At 42.2% G+C, this 26,216-nt stretch overlaps 1 protein-coding gene across 8 annotated transcripts in view; it reads right to left on the reverse strand.

Moving 5' to 3' along the window:
- The window catches only part of LOC122540474 (polyhomeotic-like protein 2), a 115,210-nt gene that overhangs the window by 75,273 nt on the left and 13,721 nt on the right, over window positions 1-26,216 (reverse strand). For 6 of the 8 annotated variants that reach the window (XR_006309316.1, XR_006309317.1, XM_043676322.1 and 3 more), the window contains exon 3: window positions 509-586. Coding sequence is in view for 5 of the 8 variants with exons in the window: in XM_043676322.1 (XP_043532257.1) it covers window positions 509-586 (78 nt within the window). In the remaining 3 variants the exon portion in view is untranslated. Of the gene's footprint in view, window positions 1-508; window positions 587-4,651; window positions 4,722-16,941; window positions 17,243-26,216 lie in introns of those variants that run through there. The other 2 variants (XM_043676325.1, XM_043676326.1) reach the window with 2 other exon arrangements.

Raw genomic sequence — 26,216 nt, forward strand, 5'->3', positions numbered from 1 at the left:
GCAGAGTGTAAACATCTCTAATGTCATGGGACTGGAGGAGTCAAGCAGTAGCAGACGGACTTTAAATTTAGCTAAACATGAAGTGCTGCATTATGGAAAGGCAAATCACAGCAGGTCGTATACACTTAATAGTGGGGTCCTCGGGAGTGTTGCTGAACAAAGAGACCTTGGAGTGCAGGTTCACAGTTCCTTGTAAGTGGAGTCATAGGTAGATAGAACAGTGAAAGCGGTGTTTGGTATGCTCTCTTTTATTGGTCAATGTATTGAGTATAGGAGTTGGAAGGTCATGCTGCAGCTGTACAAGACATTGGTTAGGTCACTTTTGGAATACGACATACAATTCTGGCCTCCCTGCTGAAGGAAAGATATTGTGAAACTCGAAAGGATTCAGACAAGATTTACAGGTTTCAGGCAGTGTCTAGTTGTTGCCTGTTGGTTTGAGCTTTGCCATCTGTGTAAATAAATGCATTGTCTAGAAATCTGAGCTGCTCCATTGCTCTTTACTCACAGTAGTCTGAGAGGAGACTGGTTGCTGCGAGACATTCCCATTCGGTGAAGATCCCTGTCTATTGGCCGCTAAACTAGCCTGAAAAAAGACAAGAGGTGAAATGATACAAGGTTTTTAAAAATTCATTCACAGGATGTGGGTGTCACTGGCTAGGCTAGAATTTATTGCCCATCACTAATTGCCCAGAGGGCAATTGAGAATTAATCACATTGTTGTGGGTCTGGAGTCACATGTAGGCCAGACCAGGTCAAGATGGCAGTTTCCTTCCTTAAAAGGATATTAATGAACCAGATGGGTTTTTTTCCGACAATCAACAATGGATTCATGGTCATCACTATATTCTTAATTAGAGATTTTTACTGAATTCAAATTCCATCATCTGCTCTGATGGAATTCAAACCCTGGTCCTCAGAACGTTACCTGGGTCTCTGGATTAAAAGTCCAGCAATAATACCACTAAAGCCATTGCCTCCCCATAAATGATGATAAGGTTTCAATGGAGGCTATTTGGCCCAATGAGCCTGCTCCCCTATTCGATAAGATCATTGGCTAATCAGATTGTGGCTTTAATGACACATTCCTGCCCATTCTCCATACCCTGAACTCCTTCGTCAATCAAAAATCTGTCTAATCTGGCCTTAGATGTATTTAATGATCCAACCTGCCCTGCTCTCCGGGAGTAGAGAACCTAAGACAAACATCAAGGGAAGAAGTTCCTCCTCATTTCACTCTTAAACAGGAGATCCCTTATTTGGAAACTGCTCCCATGGTTCCAGACTCCTCCGCGAAAGGAAATACTCTGAGCATCTAGGCCACCACAGAATCTTTCCCGTTTTAATAAGAGCTGGAGCTGCCCATCTCAAACAACAAGGTGCCACACCCCAAGAAATGCTTTCTCCCCTAGTCTCATCTCCTTTGCTGGTGGACATACTGACAGAGCTCAGAAACATAAATTCATCTCCACGCAGCTGATAATCATCTGACTCCTGCAGAGTCGAGGCCTTGGAGAGCAGGAGGTTTCATTTATGTGGGATATACCATCAGCTGCAGCTTAATTTCCAGTTTATTTCAAAAACACGAAATGACCTGTCAACAAGTGGAAATGGTTTCCAGATTAGTGCAGGTTAGTCTCCTGTCGTGTCCTGTTGCTTTCTCAAGTCTGCAGCAATTAAAATCACTTGCGGTTAAAACCATTTCAGTTTCTAACAGGAAGCTAGAAAATGAGAATAAAAACTGCAGAGAAAGTGACACTTTAAAGAATAAAAACACAAATGAAGCATTGCTCAAAGGATTCTGATAGATACAGCTCACTCAAGTTGAACGCAGGACACAAACCAAATGCATTTTGACTTCATTGTTCACAGAGAGAAAACAAGGTCACCCCCATATCATTTCACTCACAGGATGAGGGCATTGCTGGCTGGGCCAGTATTTATTGCCCATCCCTAATTACCCAGAGGGCAGCTGGGAGTCAACCACATTGTGGTGGGTCGGCAGTCACATGTAGGCCAGGCCAGGTAAGGATGGCAGTGTCCTTCCCTGTAGGACATGAGTGATCCAGATGGGTTTTTCCAACAATTGACAGTGGATTCATAATCATCATTAGACTATTAATTCTGGATTTTTATTGAAGTCAAATTCCATCATACACCAATGGTAGGAGATTCAAACCCAGGTCCCAGAACATTATCTGGGTCTCCAGATTAACAGGAGAAAGTGAGGACAGCAGATGCTGGAGATCAGAGCTGAAAATGTGTTGCTGGAAAAGCGCAGCAGGTCAGGCAGCATCCAAGGATCAGGAGAATCGACATTTCAGGCATGAGCCCTTCTTCAGGAATGCCTCATTTTGCCTCATTCCTGAAGAAGGGCTCATGCCCGAAACGTCGATTCTCCTGCTCCTTGGATGCTGCCTGGCCTGCTGCGCTTTTCCAGCAACACATTTTCAGCTCCAGATTAACAGCCCAGCAAAAATACCACTCAGCTATCGCCTCCCCTAAAACATTGAGCATTAAATTACATGGGCAATAAAAGGATGAAGAGGGTGGGAAAATGAATATCCAAGGATATTCTACATGTAGAGGGATAGACAAAAGGTAAAAAGGTGCTGAGATAGCACTGCTAATAGAGGAGGACATTAGTAAGAGGGGATCATTGATCAAATAATCACGGTACAGCATCAGTTTGAGTGCATCTAAGAAACAAAAGGGAAAGCAAATGCTTTTGGGAATAAACATACAAAACTATAGCATGAGTAGTAGGCACACTGTAAATCAGGGAATTAGAAATTCACATTTCCTGGGTGAATCAGGAATAATAGGTGACTTCAGTATGTATATAGACTGGGTTAAACAGTTTGTATATAGACTGGGTTAAACAAGTCCGTATGGATGCTTTGGAGGATGAATTCCTGGAGTGTGCACAACATGGAAAATTATATTGAGGAGTTACCTAGACATCAGGTGACCTGGTCAGCCATGAGAGAAGGATAATCAATAACCCTTACTGTAGAGGAGTGTTTTGGAGATAACCATAATATGCCAGAATTTTACACAAAGCTTGCATGTGATATACTTCTTCCTAAAATGTGCACCTTAAAATTTGAGTCAACGAATCTATGGGAGTATGACAACACATTGGGTGGGATAGGTTGAAAACGTACACAAAGAATTGACAGGTAGACAATGGCTAGTAATTAAAGAAATGCAATAAGGTCTAGAAAAATATCCATTTCTCAAATACCCAATTGAAGAAAAGTGATTCACTGTGGCTAATGAAAAGTTAACGATTGCGTTAGATCAACAGGAGACATATAGAAGGATGTCATAAATAGAAATAAGCCTGAGGATGGAGTATTTCGGGATCCAAAGTGGAGTGTGGGGGGCAAGAAACTGGCAAGGAATTGGAAATGAGAACATGAATACAAGTTAGGAAGGGGTATAAAAGAGGACTGCAAATCACTGACCAACACGTATCCTATGTCCTTTCACATCTGGGCCCATTAAAGATGGGGCCCTTGGAGAAACTAGACAGTTAATTTGCTGTCTTCACAGAAGAGATGGAAAATCTCCAAGAATTAAAATAGTTGACAGCAATGTGAACATAAAACATTCAATTTCTTGAGCAATGGCACCTTCAAATCCTCCCACATCATCTCTTTCAATAGATGAAGAAATGAGAATCAAAAGGAAGAGTGATCAATGGTAAACCAATCTACTACTCAATGATCACTTGAGAAATAAGATCTCTTATAGAGATGGCATGGACTGCTTTTATGTGCATGTCCAGTATTTGTGAGCTGAAGAGGAACAGAGAGAATGGAGTAAAGTCACTATAGGCTGACCAGACCACAAAGCTGCTCTCTCATTGGTGAGAAACAACTGGTTGTGGTTTATCCCGAGGGTCACCATGAGGAGCAAGGATGCTGCAAGCCTTTGACAGTAATCTCAACCGGCGTGGGAACTGAACCCACACTACTGGCATCACGCTGCATTGTAAACCAGCCATCCAACCAACCGAGCTAACTGACCCCAGACTGAAAGGCCAGTTTCTATGCTCATAAATACTTTTAAAATCCCATCTCTTTACTTCACTTGTCAAACCAAGATGACACAAGGATCGCTGGACTCAAAACATTAACTTGCATTCTCTCTCCACAGACGCTATCAGACCTGCTGAGTTTCTCCAGCAGAGTTTGCATTTCAGATCTCCAGCATCAGCTGTTCTTTGTTTTATATTAAGATGAAACTAGTACTGATTTTACTTTTCCACAATGCTCCTGAAGACGGTGCTACACAGAGAGACACAAGGAAATACCCGAGAGACCGGAGCGGAGAGGATATATAAACAAAGGAACGTTGTAAAACACGTTTTGGAGGAGTGTCACTGGACCAGAAACATTAACTCTGCTTTTTCTCCACAGATGCTGCCAGACCTGCAGAGTTTCTCCAGCAGTTTGAGTGTTTATAATACTGAAAGAGCTCTGTGCTCTCTAACCCCAGGATAGAGAGATTACCTGCAGCATCTTATCCAGAACCCCAATAATACTGAGTAACTTCAGCAAAGAATCAGGGACAGTGCTGGGGGCAGGCAGGAGATAATAGTGAGACAGAAATAAAAGCAAAATTTAATAGGCACTGTACAAACCTTCAAGTAGTGTAAAGCACACAAACTGCAAGGTATTAAACCTGTACACTTCACGCTGTGCGAGTTTACAAGAAATACGCTTTGTCTCCATGTCACACTGACCTGTCCCACTCCAAATCTCTGAGGAATCCAGCTGCTATCGATTTGCTCAGGAATAATGACTGTGTTATTGGCAATCTACTGCAGCTGTTCCTGCTCTGACCTTCCTTCCAGAGGTCGCATTACTTGCTGTTGAGGAAGTTGCAAGCATTTAAGATTTCCGAACATTCCACCTGCCCTGCACTCTCAATGGTCACATCTGCAGCTTTGCCTGGCCAGAGAGATCACTGTCTATTCACTGCCAGCATTAAACCCTCCTCTGCACATGTACCACATCTCAAATACTGGATGCAGCTTTGCTCTCTATTTAAGGAGGTGCATATGCTTTGGAGGTAATTCAAAGGACATTTATTAAATTAGTAGAAGGCAGTGTATTGTCAATGATGGAGATTGAAACATCAATGAAATTGAAAAACTCAACGAGGCTGGCAGCATCTGTGGAAAGAGAAGCCAAAGAGCACCCTGTAGAGGGCTGACAGCTCATCTCTGGGTTCTTGATTATTTCCCCCCATCCATTCACCACCACCACCCCCAGCTGAAACATGCAGCCATTACTGTTTCCAAACGGGACTTTCCGTCTTCTCCATACTGATGTATTTTCTTTGCTCAGGCTGTTACATTGAGAGAATCTCAGCCATGGGAGCATCTGAAATAGGAGCAGATGTAGGCCATTCGGCCCCTCAACCAGTCGGCGGCTGAGGGGTGACCTTATAGAGGTTTACAAAATTATGAGGGGCATGGATAGGATAAATAGGCAAAGTCTTTTCCCTGGGGTTGGGGAGTCCAGAACTAGAGGGCATAGGTTTAGGGTGAGAGGGGAAAGATATAAAAAGAGACCTAAGGGGCAACGTTTTCACGCAGAGGGTGGTACGTGTATGGAATGAGCTGCCAGAGGATGTGGTGGAGGCTGGTACAATTGCAACATTTAAGAGGCATTTGGATGGGTATATGAATAGGAAGGGTTTGGAGGGATATGGGCCGGGTGCTGGCAGGTGGGTCTAGATTGGGTTGGGATATCTGGTCAGCATGAACGGATTGGACCGAAGGGTCTGTTTTCATGCTGTACATCTCTAGGACTCTATAATACAAAAGAAAATAATTTTAGCTCAAGCAACAGCACCCACAGCTTTGAGTGGACACCTAATATCCCCAGTCCCCCAACTCAGTGACTGACACAATACAGCATAAAACCCAGGATTTTTCCACCCCTCTCTGCAGGTCTGAAGGTGATTATATTGGACTTGAAATGTTATTCTCTTTATCTCCACAGATACTGATCTTCTCTAGTACTTTGTGTTTAGTTTAGTTAGATTTGTTGATGTTTTCAAAAATCCTTATAAACATGCAAGGAGCTGCACTGATAGCCTCATGATCACTTTTGAATTCTAATGATCATTTTCACCACATTAGCAGGACATGATTGCTTTTGATCAAATTTAAATGCTTTGATGATGCACAACCTAGGAGGATCATGAAGGTATAAAAGTTTAACGTATGTAAAATAATACTCATTAAAAGCATACAAAACCCATTCCAAAGGACCCCACTTGTTGATACGAAATGATGCATTGAATTTTTTGAACACAAATGACCTAAACTGATGAGATTTTGGCTGGGTATATTGTGCACAGACCTAGGCACCTTGCTTCGGCACGAGACGTTGGTGACGTTACAGGTTGAAGGGATGAGAAACCTCCGTGGCGAGGATAGATCAGAGAGATGGGAGCTGTTCTTCTTGGAGAGGGAAGGCTGACAGGAGATTAGATAGGGGTTTTAAAATCATGAAGGAGGATGGAGAGAATAGGGAGAAACTGTTCCTACTTGTAAATGGCTCATCAGAGGGCAAATATTTAAAGTGATTTCCAAAATATGCAAATGTAAAATGAGAAAAAATATTATGCAGCAAGTAGTTAGGGTCTGGAATGCATTGCCTGGAAATGTGGTGGAGGCAGGTGTAGTTGAGACATTAAAGAAGGAATTGGATGGTTATTTAGATAGAAACACTGTGCAGTGGAAAAGACAGGAGCCTGGTACCAGATCATGAAGCTCACTCAAAGAGCATGTACAAGCACAATGGGTCAAATGGTCTTCTACAACATTGTAACAAATTGGAGGTTCTGTGAATGCAAATCAGTGTCAATATGTTCCATCTGAAAAATTAGATGCTCACTCTCTGGGGTCTGAGCCAGAAACAAGAACCAACTGTTTTTAGACAGCACGGTGACTCAGTGGTTAGCACTGCTGCCTCACAGTGCCAGGGATCCAGGTTCGATTTCAGCCTCAGGCGACTGTCTGTGTGGAGTCTGCGTGGGTTTCCTCTGGGTGCTCCAGTTCCCTCCCACTATCCAAAGATGTGAAGGTTAGGGTGGATTGGCCATGCTAAATTGCCCCGTAGCATCCAGGAATGTGTAGGTTAGGTGCATTAGTCAGGGATAAAGGTAGAGTAATAGGGTAGGTGAATGGGTTTAGGTGGGATAGTCTTCTGAGTGTTGGTGTGGGCCTGTTTCCACACAGTAGGGATTCTAGGACTTTGAGGGATATGGGCTAATCGCAGGAAAATAGGACTAGTTCAATTTAGGAAACCTGGTCAGAACGGAGGAGTTGGGCCAAAGGGCCTGTTTCCATGTTGTAGGACACTAACTACTGAATTAAAGCTGGTCATTCAACTTTTGTCCAGTTTTGGGCTCAAACATCTGCAAGAGAACAGAGGTAATAAAAAAATCCATCTCCATCTGTGATATTACTGTTGCTCTATATCAAAGTGTGACAATTTCTGCTGCGCAACACATGTAATAAAGGTCAACATTATCATTTTATTGCTAACAGTACACAGAAATTTTCTGCTCTAAACATTCTCTGCAATAATAGTGTTGTTCTTTTGTGTCAGAATTTGGAGGTGATGCGCACTCCCTACATAGAGATGTTTGACAGGAATGGTTTCTAATACAAGGCTGAATTAGTTCAGCTCACTTACCTTCCCCTCCCCTCCTTGACAAAACATCATTTTGTGCTAGTATTACAGTTATTGTCACAAATAGCATCATAAATATTACTGAAAATAATATTTTTAAAACCGCTCACGGTTAGAATACCATAGAAACGTGACAAGCTGTGCTCCACATCAATGTCCTGATCGAAAAGGTAATGAGATTTTCTCGGATTTGCTAATACAGCTCGTCATGGTGGACTCTGCTAAAGATTTCAGTCCCCTGAGAGTCCTTGGGTTCACAAATGGATGAATTAGTGATGAGAAAGGGAAATATTACAAGTCAAACAATGTTCCCTCTTCAACTCAGCCAGGGCTCAGCTGGTAGATACACCGATGGCTGTGGAACCGAGGTTAGGTACCAGGAATCTACACCAGCATCCTGGTGCGTTACTGGTTTGTGATACATCCATCTGAGGTGACCATGAAGGATTCTCCTTCTGAACTTCTCCCCTTACCTGAGGCATGGTGACCCTCAGTCTAAATCACCACAGTCTTCTCTCTCAAATGAGAGCACAGTCCTATGGTCCAACAGCACTATGGCAGCTTTACCTTTTATCCAGGAGCCTGAACTATGTCAGGGGACAAATAAAAACTCTGCAACTGGAGCTAGGGAATTGAAATTCAGTTGATTAAACTCAATGTGGATTGGATCATTGTCGGTGGGAGAGCTACCATTTACTGCTTACGACATGGCGCTGCATGGGTGACTATCAGGAGATTAAAAAACCCTCAACTAAACAAGTATCATTGGAGCGTATGGAAAATAAAGAGCATGAAAGCATGGGAATGGTTAAAGCATGACGACCATTGGCAATCTGTGGTGTGTGGAAGGCAGATGGGATAAGAATAGTGGAACGCTGTTAGACCAATGAGCAGAGTAAGGTTAAGGCTGAAAGGTCACTATGGCGAGATGAGATAACAGTTAGTAAAGGTAGTCTCCCTGTTAAGTGTCATTGTGACAAGATTGGGACCATAAATACTTGGGACATGACATTAAATATCTAATTAATAGTTAGTAGAGTCAGCTTGAGACAGGAGACTATTGTAATACATGGAATAGCTAAATATCTAATCAGCTGGAATGGAAGATCACTGTAACAGAGGTGATAATAAATATCTAATCATGACATTAGGAAAATACTAAGTAGGGTCTGGAATGAAAGACCATTTTTGCAAACGTTGACACTAAATATCTAACCGTGACATTAGAATAACATTAAGTAGAATGTACAATTAAAGAGATAATGGGAACTAACATCACTGGTTTATTGTGTAGCTAGAGTGAGGTACTTTTGATTAATATAGTTGGACATGCTGATAAGCTAACAGAAACATGAGGTACTTTTGATTAATATAGTTGGACATGCTGATAAGCTAACAGAAACAGGATTAAAAAAAATCAAAAAATCACAGACCCTGAGTTCGGGGGCATTCAAGAATCTGCTTTCTCAGTGTCATGGTTTTTTGTTTGCAAATGAAAGACCTACTTCTTGAAGAACTCTCTGCGTCTCCTGGTGATTCTCTACATTTTCTCCATGACAAGTTGAGCTGGAACGAGGGGCAATGGGAGCTACAGTGTTGATATATAATAGAAAATCTACGTCATAGGGACTTTCCAGTTGACACAGACTGAGGCTGTGTCACACAAATCATTCCCCTCAATCACAGAAAGCAGGATGTGGGGAGTTGGAGTTAGTTATCAGTCAAGGAAAGGCAGAGACTGGTTTGGATGTAAAGGGCTCTTATCCAGCTCTGGCCAAATCTCCAGACAGGTTTCATTCCTAAAATCGCCAGGAATGCCCATCTCTGTAAAGTTTATTTGAAGTGCCACAAGCAACATCTGTACTGGCCTAGACACTAAACACTCCAGTGTGCTGGTGTTCAGTGTGAACATTTGAACTGTTTTGCAAAGGTTCACTGCCTAGTTCATGCTGGGATCGGATTTATCGTCACGTTTTGCAGGTTGCCGTTCTTTAGCTGTGTCACTGTCTGTTACAGCTTTTAGCTGTTTGATCCTGGGGCTGGTATGATTACTCGCTGTGGAAAACAGAAGCTCTTTCCTCAACATAGAGCATTCCTCACACACAAACGGAAACCAGCAAGGCAAATCAGCCAGGTACTGGCCTTGCATTCACAATGATTTTGTCCTCCCTGATCTTTCCAGCAGAAAGAATCCTGGGATAGCAATGGTGGGCAGGAATCCTGCCGGATACACCTCTAACACTAAGAGTTCTGACACCAATTATCACTCACCTCTCACCACTTCCTACATCTGATACAATAGAACAGAACAAGTCCTGATCTGGGAGATTCTGAAACATTGAGTGGTGTTGCACTTAAATAAATAATGAAGCATCTATAGCTGATCAAGCAAGTGGTCTGGATCACTCTTCAGATACTAGAACTGAAATTTTCACTAATACTGGAATCCACAAAAGGAATTAAGAGTTTGACAGTGTGCAACTACCAGAAATATCTTAACATATGTACTGTACACTCTCAAAAGACAATGATTGCAGATAGATCCTCAAATTATTAGCATGGTCAGAGCTATCCAAGTGCTTTAGAATCATAGAGATGTACAGCACGAAAACAGACCCTTCGGTCCAAACCGTCCATGTCAACCAGATATCCAAACAATTTAGTCCCACCTGCCAGCACCCGGCCCATATCCCTCCAAACCCTTCCTATTCCTATACCCATCCAGATGCCTTTCAAAATGTTGTAATTGTACCAGCCTCCAACGCTTCCTCTGGCAGCTCATTCCATACATACACCACCCTCTGTATGAAAATGTTGCCCCTTAGGTCTCTTTTAAATTATTTTCCTCTCACCCTAAACTTATGCCCTCTATTTCTGGTTTCCCCCATCCCAGGGAAAAGACCTTCTCTATTTACCCTATCCGCACCCCTCATGATTTTATAACCCTCTATAAGGTCACTCCTCAGCCTCCAATGCTCCAGCGAAAACAGCCCCAGCCTGTTCAGCCTCTCCCTATAGCTCAAATCCTCCAACCCTGGCAACATCCTTGAAACCTTTTCTGAACCATTTTAAGTTTCACAACATCCTTCTGATAAGAAGGAGACCAGAATTACACGCAATATTTCAAAACTGGCCTAGCCAATGTCCCGTGCAGCTGCAAGACGACCTCGCAATGCATTGGTCAACGGAGGCAAGCATACCAAACGCCTTCTTCACTATCTTATCTACCTGCAACTTCACTTTCAAGGAGCTATGAACCTGCACTCCAAGGTCTCTTTCTTTGTTCAGCAACACTCCTGCAGGACCTTACCATTAAATGTATAAGACTGACCAAGATTTGCTTTCCCAAAATGTAGCACCTCACATTTATCTAAATTAAACTCCATCTGCCACTCCTCAGTCCATTGGCCTGCCTGATCAATGTCCCGTTGTAATCTGAGGTAATCTTCTTCGCTATCAACTACACCTCCAAATTTTGGTGTCATCTGTCAACTGACTAACCACACCTCCTATGTCCACATCCAAATAATTTATATAAATGACAAAAAAAAGTGGACTCAGCACCAATCCTTGTGACACTCCACTGGTCACAGGCCTCCAGTCTGAAAAGCAACCCTCCACCACCACCCTGTCTTCTACCTTTGAGCCAGTTTTGTATCCAAATGGCTAGTTCTCCCTGTATTCCATGAGATCTAACCTTGCTAATCAGTCTCCCATGGGGAACCTTGTCAAATGCCTTCCTGAAGTCCATATAGATCACGTCCACCACTCTGCCCTCATCAATCCTCTGTTACTTTTTCAAAAACCTCAAATCAAGTTAGTGAGACATGATTTTCCACGCACAAAGCTATGCTGACTATCCCTGATCAGTGACTGCCTTTCCAAATACATGCAAATCCTGTCCCTCAGGATTCCCTCCAACAACTTGCATGTCAGGCTCATTGGTCTACAGTTCCCTGGCTTTTCCTTACCACCCTTCTTAAATAGTGGCACCACGTTTGCCAACCTCCAGTCTTCCAGCACCTCACTTGTGACTATCGATGATACAAATATCTCAGCAAGGGACCCAGCAATTACTTCCCTAGCTTCCCAGAGTGTTCTAGGATAAACTCCCAGGATCTGATCGGGGTACCCAATTTTATGCGTTTTAAACCATTCCGCTCTCTTCCTGAGATTTTTCAAGATTTTACTATTTATTTACCCAAGTTCTATATCTTCGATGTTCTTCCCTACAGTAAATTCTGATGCAAAATACTCATTTAGTATCTCCCCATCTCCTGCAGCTCCACACAAAGGCCGCCTTGCTAATCTTTAGGGGGCCCTATTCTCTCCCAGTTACCCTTTTGTCCTTAAATGTATTTGTGAAATCCCTTTGGATTCTCCTTAACCCTATTTGCCAAAAGCTCTCTCATATCCCCGTTTTGCCCTCCTGGTTTCCCTCTTAAGTATACTCCTACTGCCTTTATACTCCTCTAGGGATTCACTCAATCCCAACTATACCTAACATACACTTCCTTCTTTTTCTTGATCTAGTCTAGTTATCTCGCATTCCCTATACCTACCAGCCTTGACCTTCACCCTAATGGGAATGAATTGTCTTTGGACTCTCATTATCTCATTTTTGAAGGCTTTCCATTTTCCAGCCATCATCTTGACTGCAAACATCTGCCCCCAATCAACTTTTGAAAGCTCTTGCCTAAAATTGTCAAAATTGGCCTTCCTCCAATTTAGAAGTCTATCCTTTTCCATCACTATTTTAAAGCTAATAGAATTATGGTCGCTGGCCCCAAACTGCTCCCCCACTAACACCTCAGTCACCTACCCTGCCTCATTTCCCAAGAGTAGGTCAAGTCTTGTACCTTCTCTAGTAGGAACTTGTACATAACTGAATGATAAAAATTTCTTGGAGAAAATGAGGACTGCAGATGCTGGAGATCAGGAGTCGAAGATTGTGGTGCTAGAAAAACACAGCCAGTCAGGCAGCATCTGATTTCTTGCACACACTTAAATTCCTCTCCATCTAGACCCCTTTACACTATGGCAGTCCCAGTCTATGTTTGGAAAGTTAAAATCCCCTATCATAACCACCCTAATATTCTTATAGATAACTAAAGACCTTACAAACGTGTTTCTCAATTTTGCACTGACTGTTTGGAGGTGGCGGGGGGGAGGGTGGTTCTATATGACAATTGTAAGGTGATAATATATTTCTTATTTGGGTGGAATAACTTTCCCTGGACATATTTCCAGGAATATCCTCCCTACATCCGGCCATAATGTTATCCCAAATCAAAAATGCCATTCCCCCTCCTCTCTTGCTCCCCCTTTCTATCCTTCCTGTAGCATTTGTTTCCTGGAACATTAAGCTGCCAGTCCTGTCCATCCCTGAGCCATGTCTCTATAATTGCTATGATAGCTTGGTACCAGAAACTTGGCTGTCAGTGCTACATTCCCCTTAGAATTGAGATTGTGGTGCTGGAAAAGCACAGCATGTCAGGCAGCATCCAAGGAAGCATCAGGAATTAATGAAGGGCCTTTGCCCGAAACGTCAATACTCCTGCTCCTTGGATGCTGCCTGACCTGCTATGCTTTTCCAGCACCACACACTGGAAGCTAATCTCGAGCATCTGCAGTCCTTACTTTTGCCAACATTCCTCTGAGAGTCCATCACCCCTAACATTTTCCAAAACAGCATACTTGTTTGAGATGGGGATAGCCACAGGAGACTGCTGCATTACCTGACTCCCTTCCCCACCTTGTCTGGAGGTAACCCATCTACCTATCTTTTCCAAATTAAAAGCAAAATCTTTGCACATACATTCAATATGAAAGCCATTTAAAAATATCCTTTCAATAAGATTCACAAACTTGAAGCAGAATCATTTGATTCTACTAAATGCTAGCATCAAACTGGCAAATGAAATTAAAATGAAATTTTTTTTAACAAGTTAGTGCATCCAATGGGCTCCACAATTAATGAAACACCATTTGAAATCTAATCAAATTTGCAATTTTGCAAATCAAAAAGGTGAGTGAGGTAGGAGTTTGGTTAAGAGATCATGAGACTGAAACACTCTCCAGGTGTAACTCGATCTATTGAGTATTCCCACCCTTTTCGGTTTCTGATTCCAATTTCCAGCTTTTTCAAAACTTTATGATTTAAGCAATTTTCCAGAAAACTGCCTCACTTCTGACCTTGCCCTGCCTAAGGGCTTTCATTTACCTACAAGTTGACCAATAGCAAACTTGCTTAGAAATATTTCACAACAGCGTGCAAACTATTTACTTAAAACTAATTCAAAATGCCAAAGTGTCACTGTGTGTAAAAATCCTTAAAGGCTTTGAGCTGCAAAATGCCGCAAACATCAGTTTAATGCTCACTTTGCTTAGTTTCTAAACTTCATTCAGTCCAAATAAGAAATGGAGTTACAATCTCTCCCTATCACAAGAATAACAGCTGGGATAAACAAGCATTCTGGCCTCCTTCTCATATCCTTGCAACAAGGAACATTGTGGAAAAATCCTACCTTATATTACAAAAGGTAACTGTATTTAACAGAGTCCAAGTCCACACTTCTTGGCAAGAGCTTTATATCAATCAGTTACACCCAGAAACCCGTCAGTCTATTGATTATTAGCTTCCTGTATTCATACAACCAACTGACACACCATTTATCTCTTCATTGATAAAACACCTGTTTGCTCATTCCAGAAGATCTCAGGTATTCCTTCAGACCATATTAGATGATTACACAGGAGATTTGTTACCCAAATAAAACTGAAATACTAACTGAACATAACTACTGTACCTTTAAGAGTGTGCACTCTACAGTACCTTTAATGTAATGTAAATTTCCAAGCTCTTCACAAGAAAGTTAACACACTAAGTGACTTGAAGAGATATGAAAACCAACCTGGCTGACTTTAGCCAGCTTCAGAAGGAGGAAGTGAGACAGTGGCTCAGGGCAATAATTCTGCAGCCTATCAGTCTCGGATCAGCAGTCACAGCCACTAATGGTGGCTGTAGTGAATAAAACTAGGGATAGTTGAGGCCAGAATTAAAGGATTGCAGATTCTCAACATCTTGTAGGCATGGCTCACCAACCCTCCAGGACTGACCTAGAGTTCCCAGGAATTGAAGATCCATCTGCAGGACCATGCCATGTGCAACCCCAGAGAGAGAGAGAGAAGTCACAAGGAGGTTGGAAAAGATTACAATAAAAGCTTAAGACTGGAGGTGCTGGAAATCTGAAATTAAAAACAAGTTTCCTGGAGAAACTCAGTAGGTCTGGCAGCATCTGTGGAGAAAGTCTGTCAGAAAAGATTTGTTTTTCATTGTCTTCAAATGTTTCTTTTCACTTGATCTAAACATTTTTTTAAAAATGAGAAATGGTAGTCTAGCAAATTGTGTAGTGCATCTTCTTGTTTGTTAATCAGTGTTGGTCACAAAGTGAAGGAGCTAGTTTACTGATATCTTATATATTCTTCTGTCAACATTTCCCATTCAATTCTGCTATGTCAACTGTCACAATGTAGTGTCACACTTTCACCACAGGGTGGCTCTGTGGAGTACATTTTGAACATTGCAACTTCATCTTTGGACACAGGAAAAATCAATTTAATAACTGAGCAAAAGCAACAATACAGGAAAATGCACAAACTGATCATAATACCACATATAGCAGCTGTGCTACACTCTAGGTTTCAGAGTTGTGTCCTTTTTAAATGCCACATTTCTTCACGTATGGAATACATCCTTAAAAAAAATTCAGAAAGCCAGTTACTCACCTACAGCTTGAAACATACAAGGACGTACAAGACTCTCAATAATTGCTTCAACTCAACTTGATACAATTAAAAAGAAATGTGACCAGAGTCATGTGCGCAGTATGGTGTATCAGCTTTAATGGTGAACTTCCCAATAAGCTTTGGATGCCAGTGACTGATTTCATCGAAATCAAAATCCCTACAGTGCAGAAACTGGCCATTTGGCCCAACAAATTCACACCAAACAGAATCCCACCCAGATCGGTTCCCCTACCCTCTTCCCCCTGACTAGTGCACCTAGCCTACACATCCCTGAACACTATGGGCAATTTAGCACAGCCAATTCACCTAATCTTTGGACTGAGGGAGGAATCTGGAGCACCCAGAGGAAACCCAAGCAGACACGGGGAGAATGTGCAAACTCCACACAGACAAAGTCCTGAGGCTGGTATTGAACCCAGGTCCCTGACCCTGTGAGGCAGCAATGCTAACCACTGAGCCCTATGTTAAATCTTCATTAAATTGTTAAATTTTAAAAAGAAACAATGATCACGGTGTGAAGTTTCCATTACACATTAGCACTCCCTCCCCAAGTAATTGAGAGTCCCCTAGCTTCAGGGCTTGCAAACAAAGCACTGAGGCCTTAGCAGCAGAAGGCAGCACAGTGCAAATAACACAGACAAATATAATCATCTTGTGCAATGTGGTTTATTTGAGTCAGACAGCCGCAGATTGGTGTTGGAAGGCTGTACAGTGGGCTGGTGCATTCTGAACAATTTTAAGCTGCAAAAAATGTTTGACAGATAATTTATCAAGATAAATAACTGACAATGACAGTCTGCTGCATTTGGTATTTCAGAGTCCACTGTATTGAGGTCATTTTTGTAACAGATAACCAGTAACATAATTTTAAAATGCTTAACATTTAAGTCTTTTTAAATATTGTACAGATTAAACTTTAACAAACTATCAACATTTAAATATTTGTAGGAGGCAACTGAAATTAGTGCATAAAAAGCACTTCTGATGAAAATCTCAGATTTTTACTCCAGCTAATTTCCCTGTGCTTCACTTTCTAGTCTATTTTTAACACACTTCCAGAATCTCATCTTTCTTCCATGTTGTTTATACACAAGGGCAGCCCAAGTTCAAAATACAACTACACTTTCTGCGCTATGATCAGTTTTTGATATGGTGTGGTGAGACTTCAGGAACAAGTGCAGTCTGTCCAAACCCCATTTCTCAATATGCAACTGCCAGTAGAATTACTTTCCATAAATCTTTCTATACCTAAGCTTCTATTAATAATTTGAGGCATCAAGTAATCTTACAAATTGCTAGCCAATAACTTGCACCTTACAAAAAGGTTACGATTGAAAGCTCATCATAGCACAAACATTCCAGGCTTACATTTCTTTCTCAGTTTAAATACTACAGTCAAAATTTTCTTTACCTCCTGTTGTTTCAGATGTCTCTCCATCTAATCAATATCCCACATGTGACTGATGAGTTCAACATTGACTGAAAACCAAGAGTTAAATCCATACAGTCCTTAGCTCTGGATTTCCTCTCCTGCTCGTCAGCACCAGGATCTGCGACTGTACAAGTTACAAATCTCATTTCCGACCTGCCACATACAGTGGCTGGAGGTGAATGCGGTGATGGAACACTTCATCACATCAATGCAGAGCTTGGCAGAGGGAGAATGCTCCTGCAGCACCAGCTCGGAAACAGAAAGCCTCCTGTTAAACAAGCTGCTCAGAATGATGCAGGGCGCCTGAGGACAAGGGCAAAGGTTGCATACTTACTTCGAGCCTGCCTCCGCCACTTACTTCCAAAAGCAATCATGCAGTAACTAAATTAAAAGTCTTTGACCACTTCTTGAAAGGGGGAGGGGGTGGGAAGAAGCAAGACCTTATACGTTGTTATTGCTGAACAGATTTTGATGATAGCTTGAAAGAGAAAAAAAAAATCAGTCATTATCACACAGAAAAAAGAAACCTCAAGGCAATTAGCTGGTACTCTCTTGTCTGCTGGGAAATCTCGGGTGTGTAACCTGATCCTTAGCCAGCTCCTTTTATGATCATACCTCTTCATTTATTTTCCTAGTTCTGACTATCTGTCTGTGCCTCCTCATGCCAATCTGATTCAGCTAGCTAAGGAGCTGCATTACTTTTCCAAACAGGATCAGCATATGGCGGCTGAAATGACAGCGCCAGGCTCCTCTCTCTATTACTGTCCCCATCCTTGTGACAAAGATCACTTATAGCCCATATCAAATTGAATCCCAGCCTGAACATAAACTACTTATTGCCACCTAAAGCATTAGTCCCCGTGCACTTGTTTCTAAAAAGGGTCTAATTTGTTTTAGTAATTTTCAGGCGGAAAGCTTTTAGGTTTCGGAAGCAGAAACCGACTGCTATTCAATTACTTTCTGTCAAAGCGACAGCTTAAGGTCCACATACTCACTAACTGCATTCTGATGGACAGACTACCCCTGTCTGTTGCTAAGCTAAAATTCTCTTTAACCTCAAGAGATTCTGACATTCAAATTCAGTAATAGTGTGGAAAAAGACCAAATGGGGCATTTTAAAAATCAAAATTTCACTCCTTAAAAACTTGCTCTGGCTGAGAAGTTTACATCAATGTTTTGAATTCCATACAGATACATCTGAAATCACAGATTCCTGAGCCAACAGCCTTCATCTCTGCTGACAGTTTTGACAAACACTAAATTACTGCATTTGACTAGATCCACTCATCCCTTGGGAAATCCCATCCAAATACTGAGAGAATGGGAGTGAATGTGTATGAGAGCGCGAGAATGAGAGTGCATTCAGACAGAAAACCTTAGATCTTCTCTCAGTTGTGGCAAAGATAGGTTTGGTTCCATCCTACTTCACGTCCAGCAAATTTAGGGCATGCTCGATGTTAAACATTGGAATTATCGGTTACATTTCATGAGATAGGTGCCGCTTTTACTTTGAATTCATTCATTAGATTTGGGCATCACTAGCCACTCGTGTTTATCGTTCATCTCTACTTGCCCATTGAACAGAGCAGTTGGCTGGTGTTATTTCAGAGAATAGTTAATGGTCAATCACATTGCTGTGGGTCTGGAGTCACACATAGGCCAGACCAGGTAATGATGGAATATTTTCTTCCCTAAAGAACCAGAATTGATTTGGTTTACAACAGCCAACAGTGGATGCATGGTTGCCATTATGGTAGCTTACATTCCAGATTTCTTTTATTGAACTCAAATGTCACCATCTGGCATGATCGGATTTCAATTGTTCCCTCAACATTAGCCTAGGGTTCTGGATCACAAGTCTTTGCCCTTCCTCCCTTAATTGCCAGTTGAGAAGGTGGGGGTGAGCTGCCTCCTTGAACCGCTGTAGTCTATCTGCTGTATGTTGACCCACAATGTCGTTAGGAAGAGAATTCCAGGATTTTTTTTTAAAATGTTGCTGAAGGAATGACTATCTATTTCCAGGTCAGGATGGAAAGAAACATGCAGGGGAAAATTGGAGGTTGTGGCGTTCCTGTGTATTTGTTGTTCTGGTGGAGGAGGTCTGGAAAGTATTTGAGAAGTCCTGTTGAAGAAGCTTCGGTGAATTTCTGCAGTGTATCTTGTAAGTGGTGCACATTGCTCCTATTGAGTGTTGTGGAGGGAGTGGATGCTTGTGAATGTGGTGCCAATCAAGTGGGATGCTTTATCCTGATGGTGTCGAGCTTCTTGAGTGTTGTTGGAGCTGCCCCCATCCAGGGCAAGTGGGGCGTATTCCATCACACTCCTGACTTGTGACTTGTAGATGATGGACAGGTTTTGAGTCAGGAAAAAAGTTACTTGCCACAGTATTCCTAACCTCGGGCCTACTCTTGTAGCCACTTTGTTTAGATAATGAATGCAGTTCAGTTTCTGGTCAATATTAACCCCAGGGTATTGATATGCTGAATATGTATATGTAGGTGTATAACAGGTTTAGTTCACACATGTAAAATTGTAACATCAGAACCTCTCAGCCATGTGTCACATTTGTTTCACATTCAGTCAAATAATGAGTGGTGACTCACATTATACACCAAAAACTATCACCACTGAGTCTTGCCATTGTTACAAACAAAATTAAAGTCACACTGTATAAATTTTCAGCTATGCTTACAAACTAGGGAAAACCTCATGAGATGTAGCAGTTGTTTAAGTAATGAACGTCATATCTACATCATAGCCAGGAAATCTTCTGACTGACCTCCCTCTATCTCAAAGACAGACAGGGTTTGGGTCCACTGTCTAATGTATTGTGATTGCTTCCTCTCGTCCCAAATATCCTAGTGGCTCGGTCTACCTTAAGACAAACTCGCTTTTCTCAAATGACACCTCGTATCTTTCCTCTCAGGTGGGTCACAAAGATTCCAAGGCAATATTTTGAAGAGGTACCAGGGTAAGGGACATCATAAAGTCATCATTCGTGAAGGACAAGGACTGCAGTTACATGCGAGTGCCCCTCCGAGCCACTCACCAACTGGACTTGGAAATATATCGCTGTGTCTTCACTGTTGCTAGGTCAAAATCCTGGAATTCCCTTCCCTAAGGGCATTGTGGGTCAACCCATTGCACATAGACTGCAGCGGTTCAAGAAGATTGTTCACCACCCTAGGGGCAAGGTAGGGGTAAGGGATGTTGGCCTAGCCAGCACTACCTGAATAAGCTTATAAAAACTAAAGACAGATATCTGGGTCATTATCACTCTGCTGTCAAGAGAACCCACTGCCAAATTTCCTGCATTACAATACAACTTCAAATCAATACCCCACTGACTCCAAGATCTTTTTGTTCACCTGGAGGAAATGAGAGGCAATACGCAAATCCAAATCTTCCTCTTTATGATGCATTCAATGCATACATACCACGTGAAGTCAAAGTGACATAAACCCGTAAATTAAGGAAGCCCAAAGGGACAGTGCATGATGAGGCAGGTTCTGTCACTTCTCAGTGAGGAGGTGGGGTTTTGTTGAAGAATGTACAGTTAATGCGAATGGGAGAGCCATTGCCACAATGCGGTGTACTCAGCAGAGAGTTTTGCAGACCCTTACCTCCAGCACTACAAGCACCTGATTAAGGGTTAACATTCAAGGGGTCAACACAAAAATTCAAAGCAGTTAATGTTCACTGGATAATGACAGTAAACTTTGACTTAAGCATCCCACTTGAGTTGCATTTTGATAACTGTGTGTTCAACTGCAAATCAAAAGTTTACAGAATTATTGCTGATAGTAAGTATGCAATTAATCAATCAATTTAAATGGTATTTTATTGAAATCACATAATTCAGATTGATGTCTAAATCCTGAACTGGAAAGCTTACTCTCTTTGGCAAATTCCTAGAGTTCTAAAAAGAAACACCACTCTTCAATAACGGGTCCTGATGAAGGATCCCACCCAGAAGCGTTGAGTCGCCTGCTCCTCCAATGCTGGCTGACCTGCTGTGCTTTTCCAGCTCCACACTTCATTTCCTCTTCATTAAAAGCTGCAAACAAAAATCCCACAGGCCCTAAAGAGGTTTGCTTTTCAAAACAAAACTTATCCACCAATAAAGGAAGGAAGTAGCAGTCAAGTTGCAAACTCTCAGTTTCCACATTTAAACACCTCAAAACGTGTTAGATTAGACAACTCCTGTCAAAAATAACGCACAGGCAAATAGAACAGCAGAGGCTGAATAGGCTGGGGTGTTTTTCCTGGAATGTCAAAGGCTGACGGATGACCTTATAGAGATTTATAAAATCATGAGGGGGATGGATAGGGGAAAATAGACAAGGAGCTTTCCCCAAGGGTGGGAGAGTCCAGAACTAGAGGGCATAGGTTTAAGGTGAGAAAAACAAGATATAAAAGGGTAAAAGCAAATTACTGCGGATGCTGGAATCTGAAACCAAAAGAGAAAATCTGGAAAATCTCAGCAGGTCTGGCAGCATCTGTAAGGAGAGAAAAGGGCTGACAGTTCGAGTCTAACTGACCCTTTGACAAGAAGCTTTGACAAAGGATCAGTTAGACTCAAAACGTCAGCTCTTTTCTCTCCTTCAAGATATAAAAGGATCTAAGGGCAACTTCTTCTACACAGAGGGTGGTGTGTTTATGAAATGAGCTACCACAGGAAGTGGTGAAAGCTGATACAATTACAGCATTTAAAAGGCATCTGGATGGGAATATGATTAGGAAGGGCTTCGAGGGATATGGGCCAAATGCTGGGAAATGGGACTAGATTAATTTAGAATATCTTTCAGCAAAGGGTTTGTTTCTGTGCTGTACAGCACTGTGACTCCGATTGCAGACACTCAGCAATGGGAATAACTCTGAACACCCTCTGAAACATCTGGCAAGGGCAACTAACACAGACCCAGCAAGCGATGGTGGGGACTCACATCTCAGGAATTAAATTTTTAATGATTGAGAAATGTGGCCTTTTAGGACTAAGCTTATGCTAATTTTTGTTGCTAAGAGGTAAGAAGTGGTTTCTGATTGAATTAAAAGTGTCATTGATGTGAACACTGATGGTTGGTGTGACAGCATGAGCATGCCCAATGACCAGTGGGTCATTAAAGGTTTTGCCTGTGTCAAGTTCAGATGTTTCCATCCCCCTTCTCAGGCTCGAGCTTCTTTTTCCAATCAAATTTAACACTAAGCTAGCATTTATTGCCCACCCCTAGTTGCTCTTGAACTGTGGGGTTTGCTAGGCTATTCCAGAGGGCAGCTAAGAGTCAGTCACTTTGCTACGGATCTGGAGTCACATGTAGGTCAGATCAGGTAAAATAGCAGATTTCCTTCTCTGAAGGAGATTAGTGAACCAGTTGGATTTTTATGACAAATTGACAATGTTCATTATTAGTTGAGAGTGTGGTGCTGGAAAAGCACAGCAGGTCAGACAGCATCCAAGGAGCAGGAGAATTGATGTTTCAGGCATAAGCCCTTCACCAGTTTCCTGATGCTGCCTGACCTGCTGTGCTTTTCCAGCACCATATTCTTGACTCTGATCTCCAGCATCTGCAGTCCTCACTTTCTCCCAATGTTCATTGTTGGATTTTTAATTCCAGATTTTTTGTTTCATTGATTTCTGCTCTGGTGGTTTTGGAACCCAAGCCCCCAGGTCTCTGAAATACTAGTCCCAGTGAAATGAAAAATCATAACGCCAGGTAATAGTCCAACGGGTTTATTTGCAAGCACTAGCTTTCGGAGCACTGCTCCTTCATCAAGTGGTTGTGGAGATCAATAACACAAATGTCGTAACTTGCCCCTAATCTTCCATAAAGCTCCCAACCTTGTACACTCCAGCAGCAGCAAAGTCTCTCTTTTCCACCTTTGGTCTACCTTCTTCCATCCATTTCAAATCACTGCTTTTAACATTCGGCCCTAGCATAGACTTCATTCCAATTTAATTGTCTTTTCATGATATGAATTGAACAATTTTGTCCTTGCATCATTGCCCACCTCATCACGTTATTCCTTTTTTATTATCCACCTTTTTGTAACACTCCACATCAAACCCTGCAGCTCTCTGTCCCACTGTCTGATCAATATCCATACTTAAATGTTCATTATAATCCTAGTCCTCAATGTCTCAGCACATCAGCAATCAGTCATCGGTCATTATCTTGCTCAGGCGATTAAACTGATTTAAATGTCGTAATTTATTTAAAGGCTTTCGTCCACAGGTATTCCCAGAAACCATCATCACTTTGATCTTAGCCATAATGATTTTCACTCCGAAATCCATGATTATAATCAAAGTGTGGTCCTCACTACCAACATCAACACCGGTGGGTATTCCTGAATATTAATAACCTTCAGTATGATACATAGATGTCAACAATCCCTGTCTGAAGATTACAGTCTCTGCAGAAAGCCTGTGTACACACTGTGGGGAAACAGGATGGTGTTTAATCATTACTGCAGCTCCCCATCCCACCATCTACAATAGATGACAAGGAGCATGCACAACTATCCCCATTTACTAAGGAATGCCCATGGAGCTAAATTCTAAAATAAAAATCAACATCTGCAATGGCAGAGGCAACAACACCACGACAGAGAAACCAAAAAGGATGCAGGGCTTTGTTGTCGTAAAAAATACCAAAGCCAGTTGGGCCGGTTTGGTGGCTCAGTGGTTAGCACTGCTGCCTCACAGCGCCAGGGATCGGAGTTCAATTCCTGCCTTGGGTGACTTTCTCCTTGTGACTGCATGGGTTTCCCTCCCACAATCCAAAGATGCGCAAGTCAGGTGAATTGGCCGTGCTAAACTGCCCATAGTGTTAGGTGCGTTAGTCAGGGGTAAATATACGGTAGGGGAATGGGTCTGGGTAGGTTATTCTTCGGAGGGTCGGTGTGGACTTGTTGGGCCGAAGGGCCTGTTTCCATACTGTAGGGAATCTAAGCTAATCTAATTTCTTCCCTTCTGTAAATGATTGTACAATGTCTGGGAATGGTGGAACATTTGGATCTCAGCTTTTAAAATATATATTTTAGCTTATTCATTCTGTTCTTGCATTTATTTACTCTCGTTATAAATTCCTATGTAAACATACCACCAGCATTACATCCTCTTACCAATGCTGGCTCCGCAGTCTCCCCACTGACTATTATAGCAGGGTAACTTTACAAGGTTAGTCTCCATTACAACAGTGGATGGAAGAATTTATAAACCTATTATCTATCTCTAAATTATTACACAATACAAATCAAAACACTAAAAATAGGTTGTGAATGAGTGTGGTTGTTAGAAGAACGTTGGAGGAACAAATATTCTAAAATCCGATTAGAGACAATGAGAGGATTGAGGCACAGAGACAGGCAGAAAGCAAAAATGGAATGGAGAACAGGAGGGGAGGGTGGAATTTGCATTATTGGAGTCTTCAACTCCAAATGATTGTCAGCTACAGCATTACTTATCCATTATTTTGTGAGGGCCCAGAGATCCTCTCTGTACACACAAAGCCTACAAGCTGTACCTCCCCAAAAGCTGCAGGTTTGATTCCGTAAGCTGATGCTGTCTCTGCAACAGGTGAGGGTAAGATTAGGAGTTCTAACAGGAAATATAAACATCAGCCAAAACAGTTTCCCCTAGTTGCAGGGTGGTCAGTTTTTAACCTCCATGTGCATGGGGACAGGACTAACCCGTCTGTTCCGAGGGAAAAGAAAAACACTTTTTCATATTAAAATATCATTGCTAAATATCATTCTGACCAACACAATGCAGTGCATCAAGCAGCAACCTCTCCCCGTCAGCTTGGATGATTTGATTTCTGAACTCCTACCTGGTAGTTTAATGCTTTATCTAGAGTTTGCTACCTTATATACTGCTAATGGTGACAATCTCCAGTTAATGTGAATGTTCGACTGAAAATTCAAAGTTTGCTCTTTCAAGCTGAAGACAATTAATCTCCCTCAGTGAACCCTCAGTGAAAATATGAATAAATGATTCATCGATGGAGTTTGGACAATGTGCTCAGCCAGTTCCTGCATTCCTACTGCTCGGGTGAAACTCCCATCAGTCCAGCTGCTGATATCCCCAGAATGTCACAATCGCCAGTCTGAATTCAGTTCAAAGGTCATTGACCCTTGACACTCTTCTCCATTTATCATTGAGAAAGCTCAGCATGAATTCATTCAAATCAAACCAGAGGTTGTCCGCTATTCAAAAAGAAAGCCCTTTTGCTCTGCCAATTGGAGTGGGGTGCAGTTTAATGGGACACTGGCCACCTGCGAGCACCCTTCTGATTGGAGAGAGTGTGTAGAGACTGTCCTGCCCGTTTGAGAAAATCACAACCATTCAATTCCTCCACTCTTCTCACACCCCTCCCCCACCAACCATCCCAGGCCCCCATCCAGAATTCCTGGAATGCAAACTTATTCAAGTGGCCTACCTCTTCCTCACTGAACTCATAAAACATAGGAGCAGGAGTAGGCCATTCAGCCCATTGAGTCTGCTCTGCCATTCATTGAGATCATGACTGATGTGATCATCCTCAACTCCATTTTCCGGCCTTTTCCCTCCAACCCTTCATTACCTCGCTTTAAACAAACCCTTCTCAGCCTCGAATATAATTAAACCCTACATTCAGCCCATGAGGTCCACCTCAACCCTCCGAAGAGCATCCCACCCAGACCCACGCCCTACTTTATCTCCATAACCCTGCATTTCCCATGGCAAGCCTGTACATCCCCGGCCCACGATGTTGTGCTGAACATTTGTCCTAGCTTTAGCACCCATCCATGTACCTATCCAATCGCCGCTTAAAGGTCACCAAAGATTCTGACTCTACCACTCCCACAGGCAGCGCATTCCATGCCCCCACCACTCTCTGGGTAAAGAACCCACCCCTGACATCTCCCCTATACCTTCCACCCTTCACCTTAAATTTATGTCCCCTTGTAACACTCTGTTGTACCCGGGGAAAAAGTTTCTGACTGTCTACTCTATCTATTCCTCTGATCATCTTATAAACCTCTATCAAGTCACCCCTCATCCTTCGCCGTTCCAACGAGAAAAGGCCTAGCACTCTCAACCTATCCTCGTACGACCTATTCTCCATTCCAGGCAACATCCTGGTAAATCTTCTCTGCAACCTCTCCAAAGCTCCCACATCTTTCCTAAAGTGAAGCGACCAGAACTGCACACAGTACTCCAAAGTCCTGTACAGTTGCAACATCACTTCAAGACTCTTGAATTCAATCCC

The sequence above is a fragment of the Chiloscyllium plagiosum genome, chromosome 34 (genome assembly GCF_004010195.1).
Source record: "Chiloscyllium plagiosum isolate BGI_BamShark_2017 chromosome 34, ASM401019v2, whole genome shotgun sequence".
NCBI lineage: Eukaryota > Metazoa > Chordata > Chondrichthyes > Orectolobiformes > Hemiscylliidae > Chiloscyllium > Chiloscyllium plagiosum.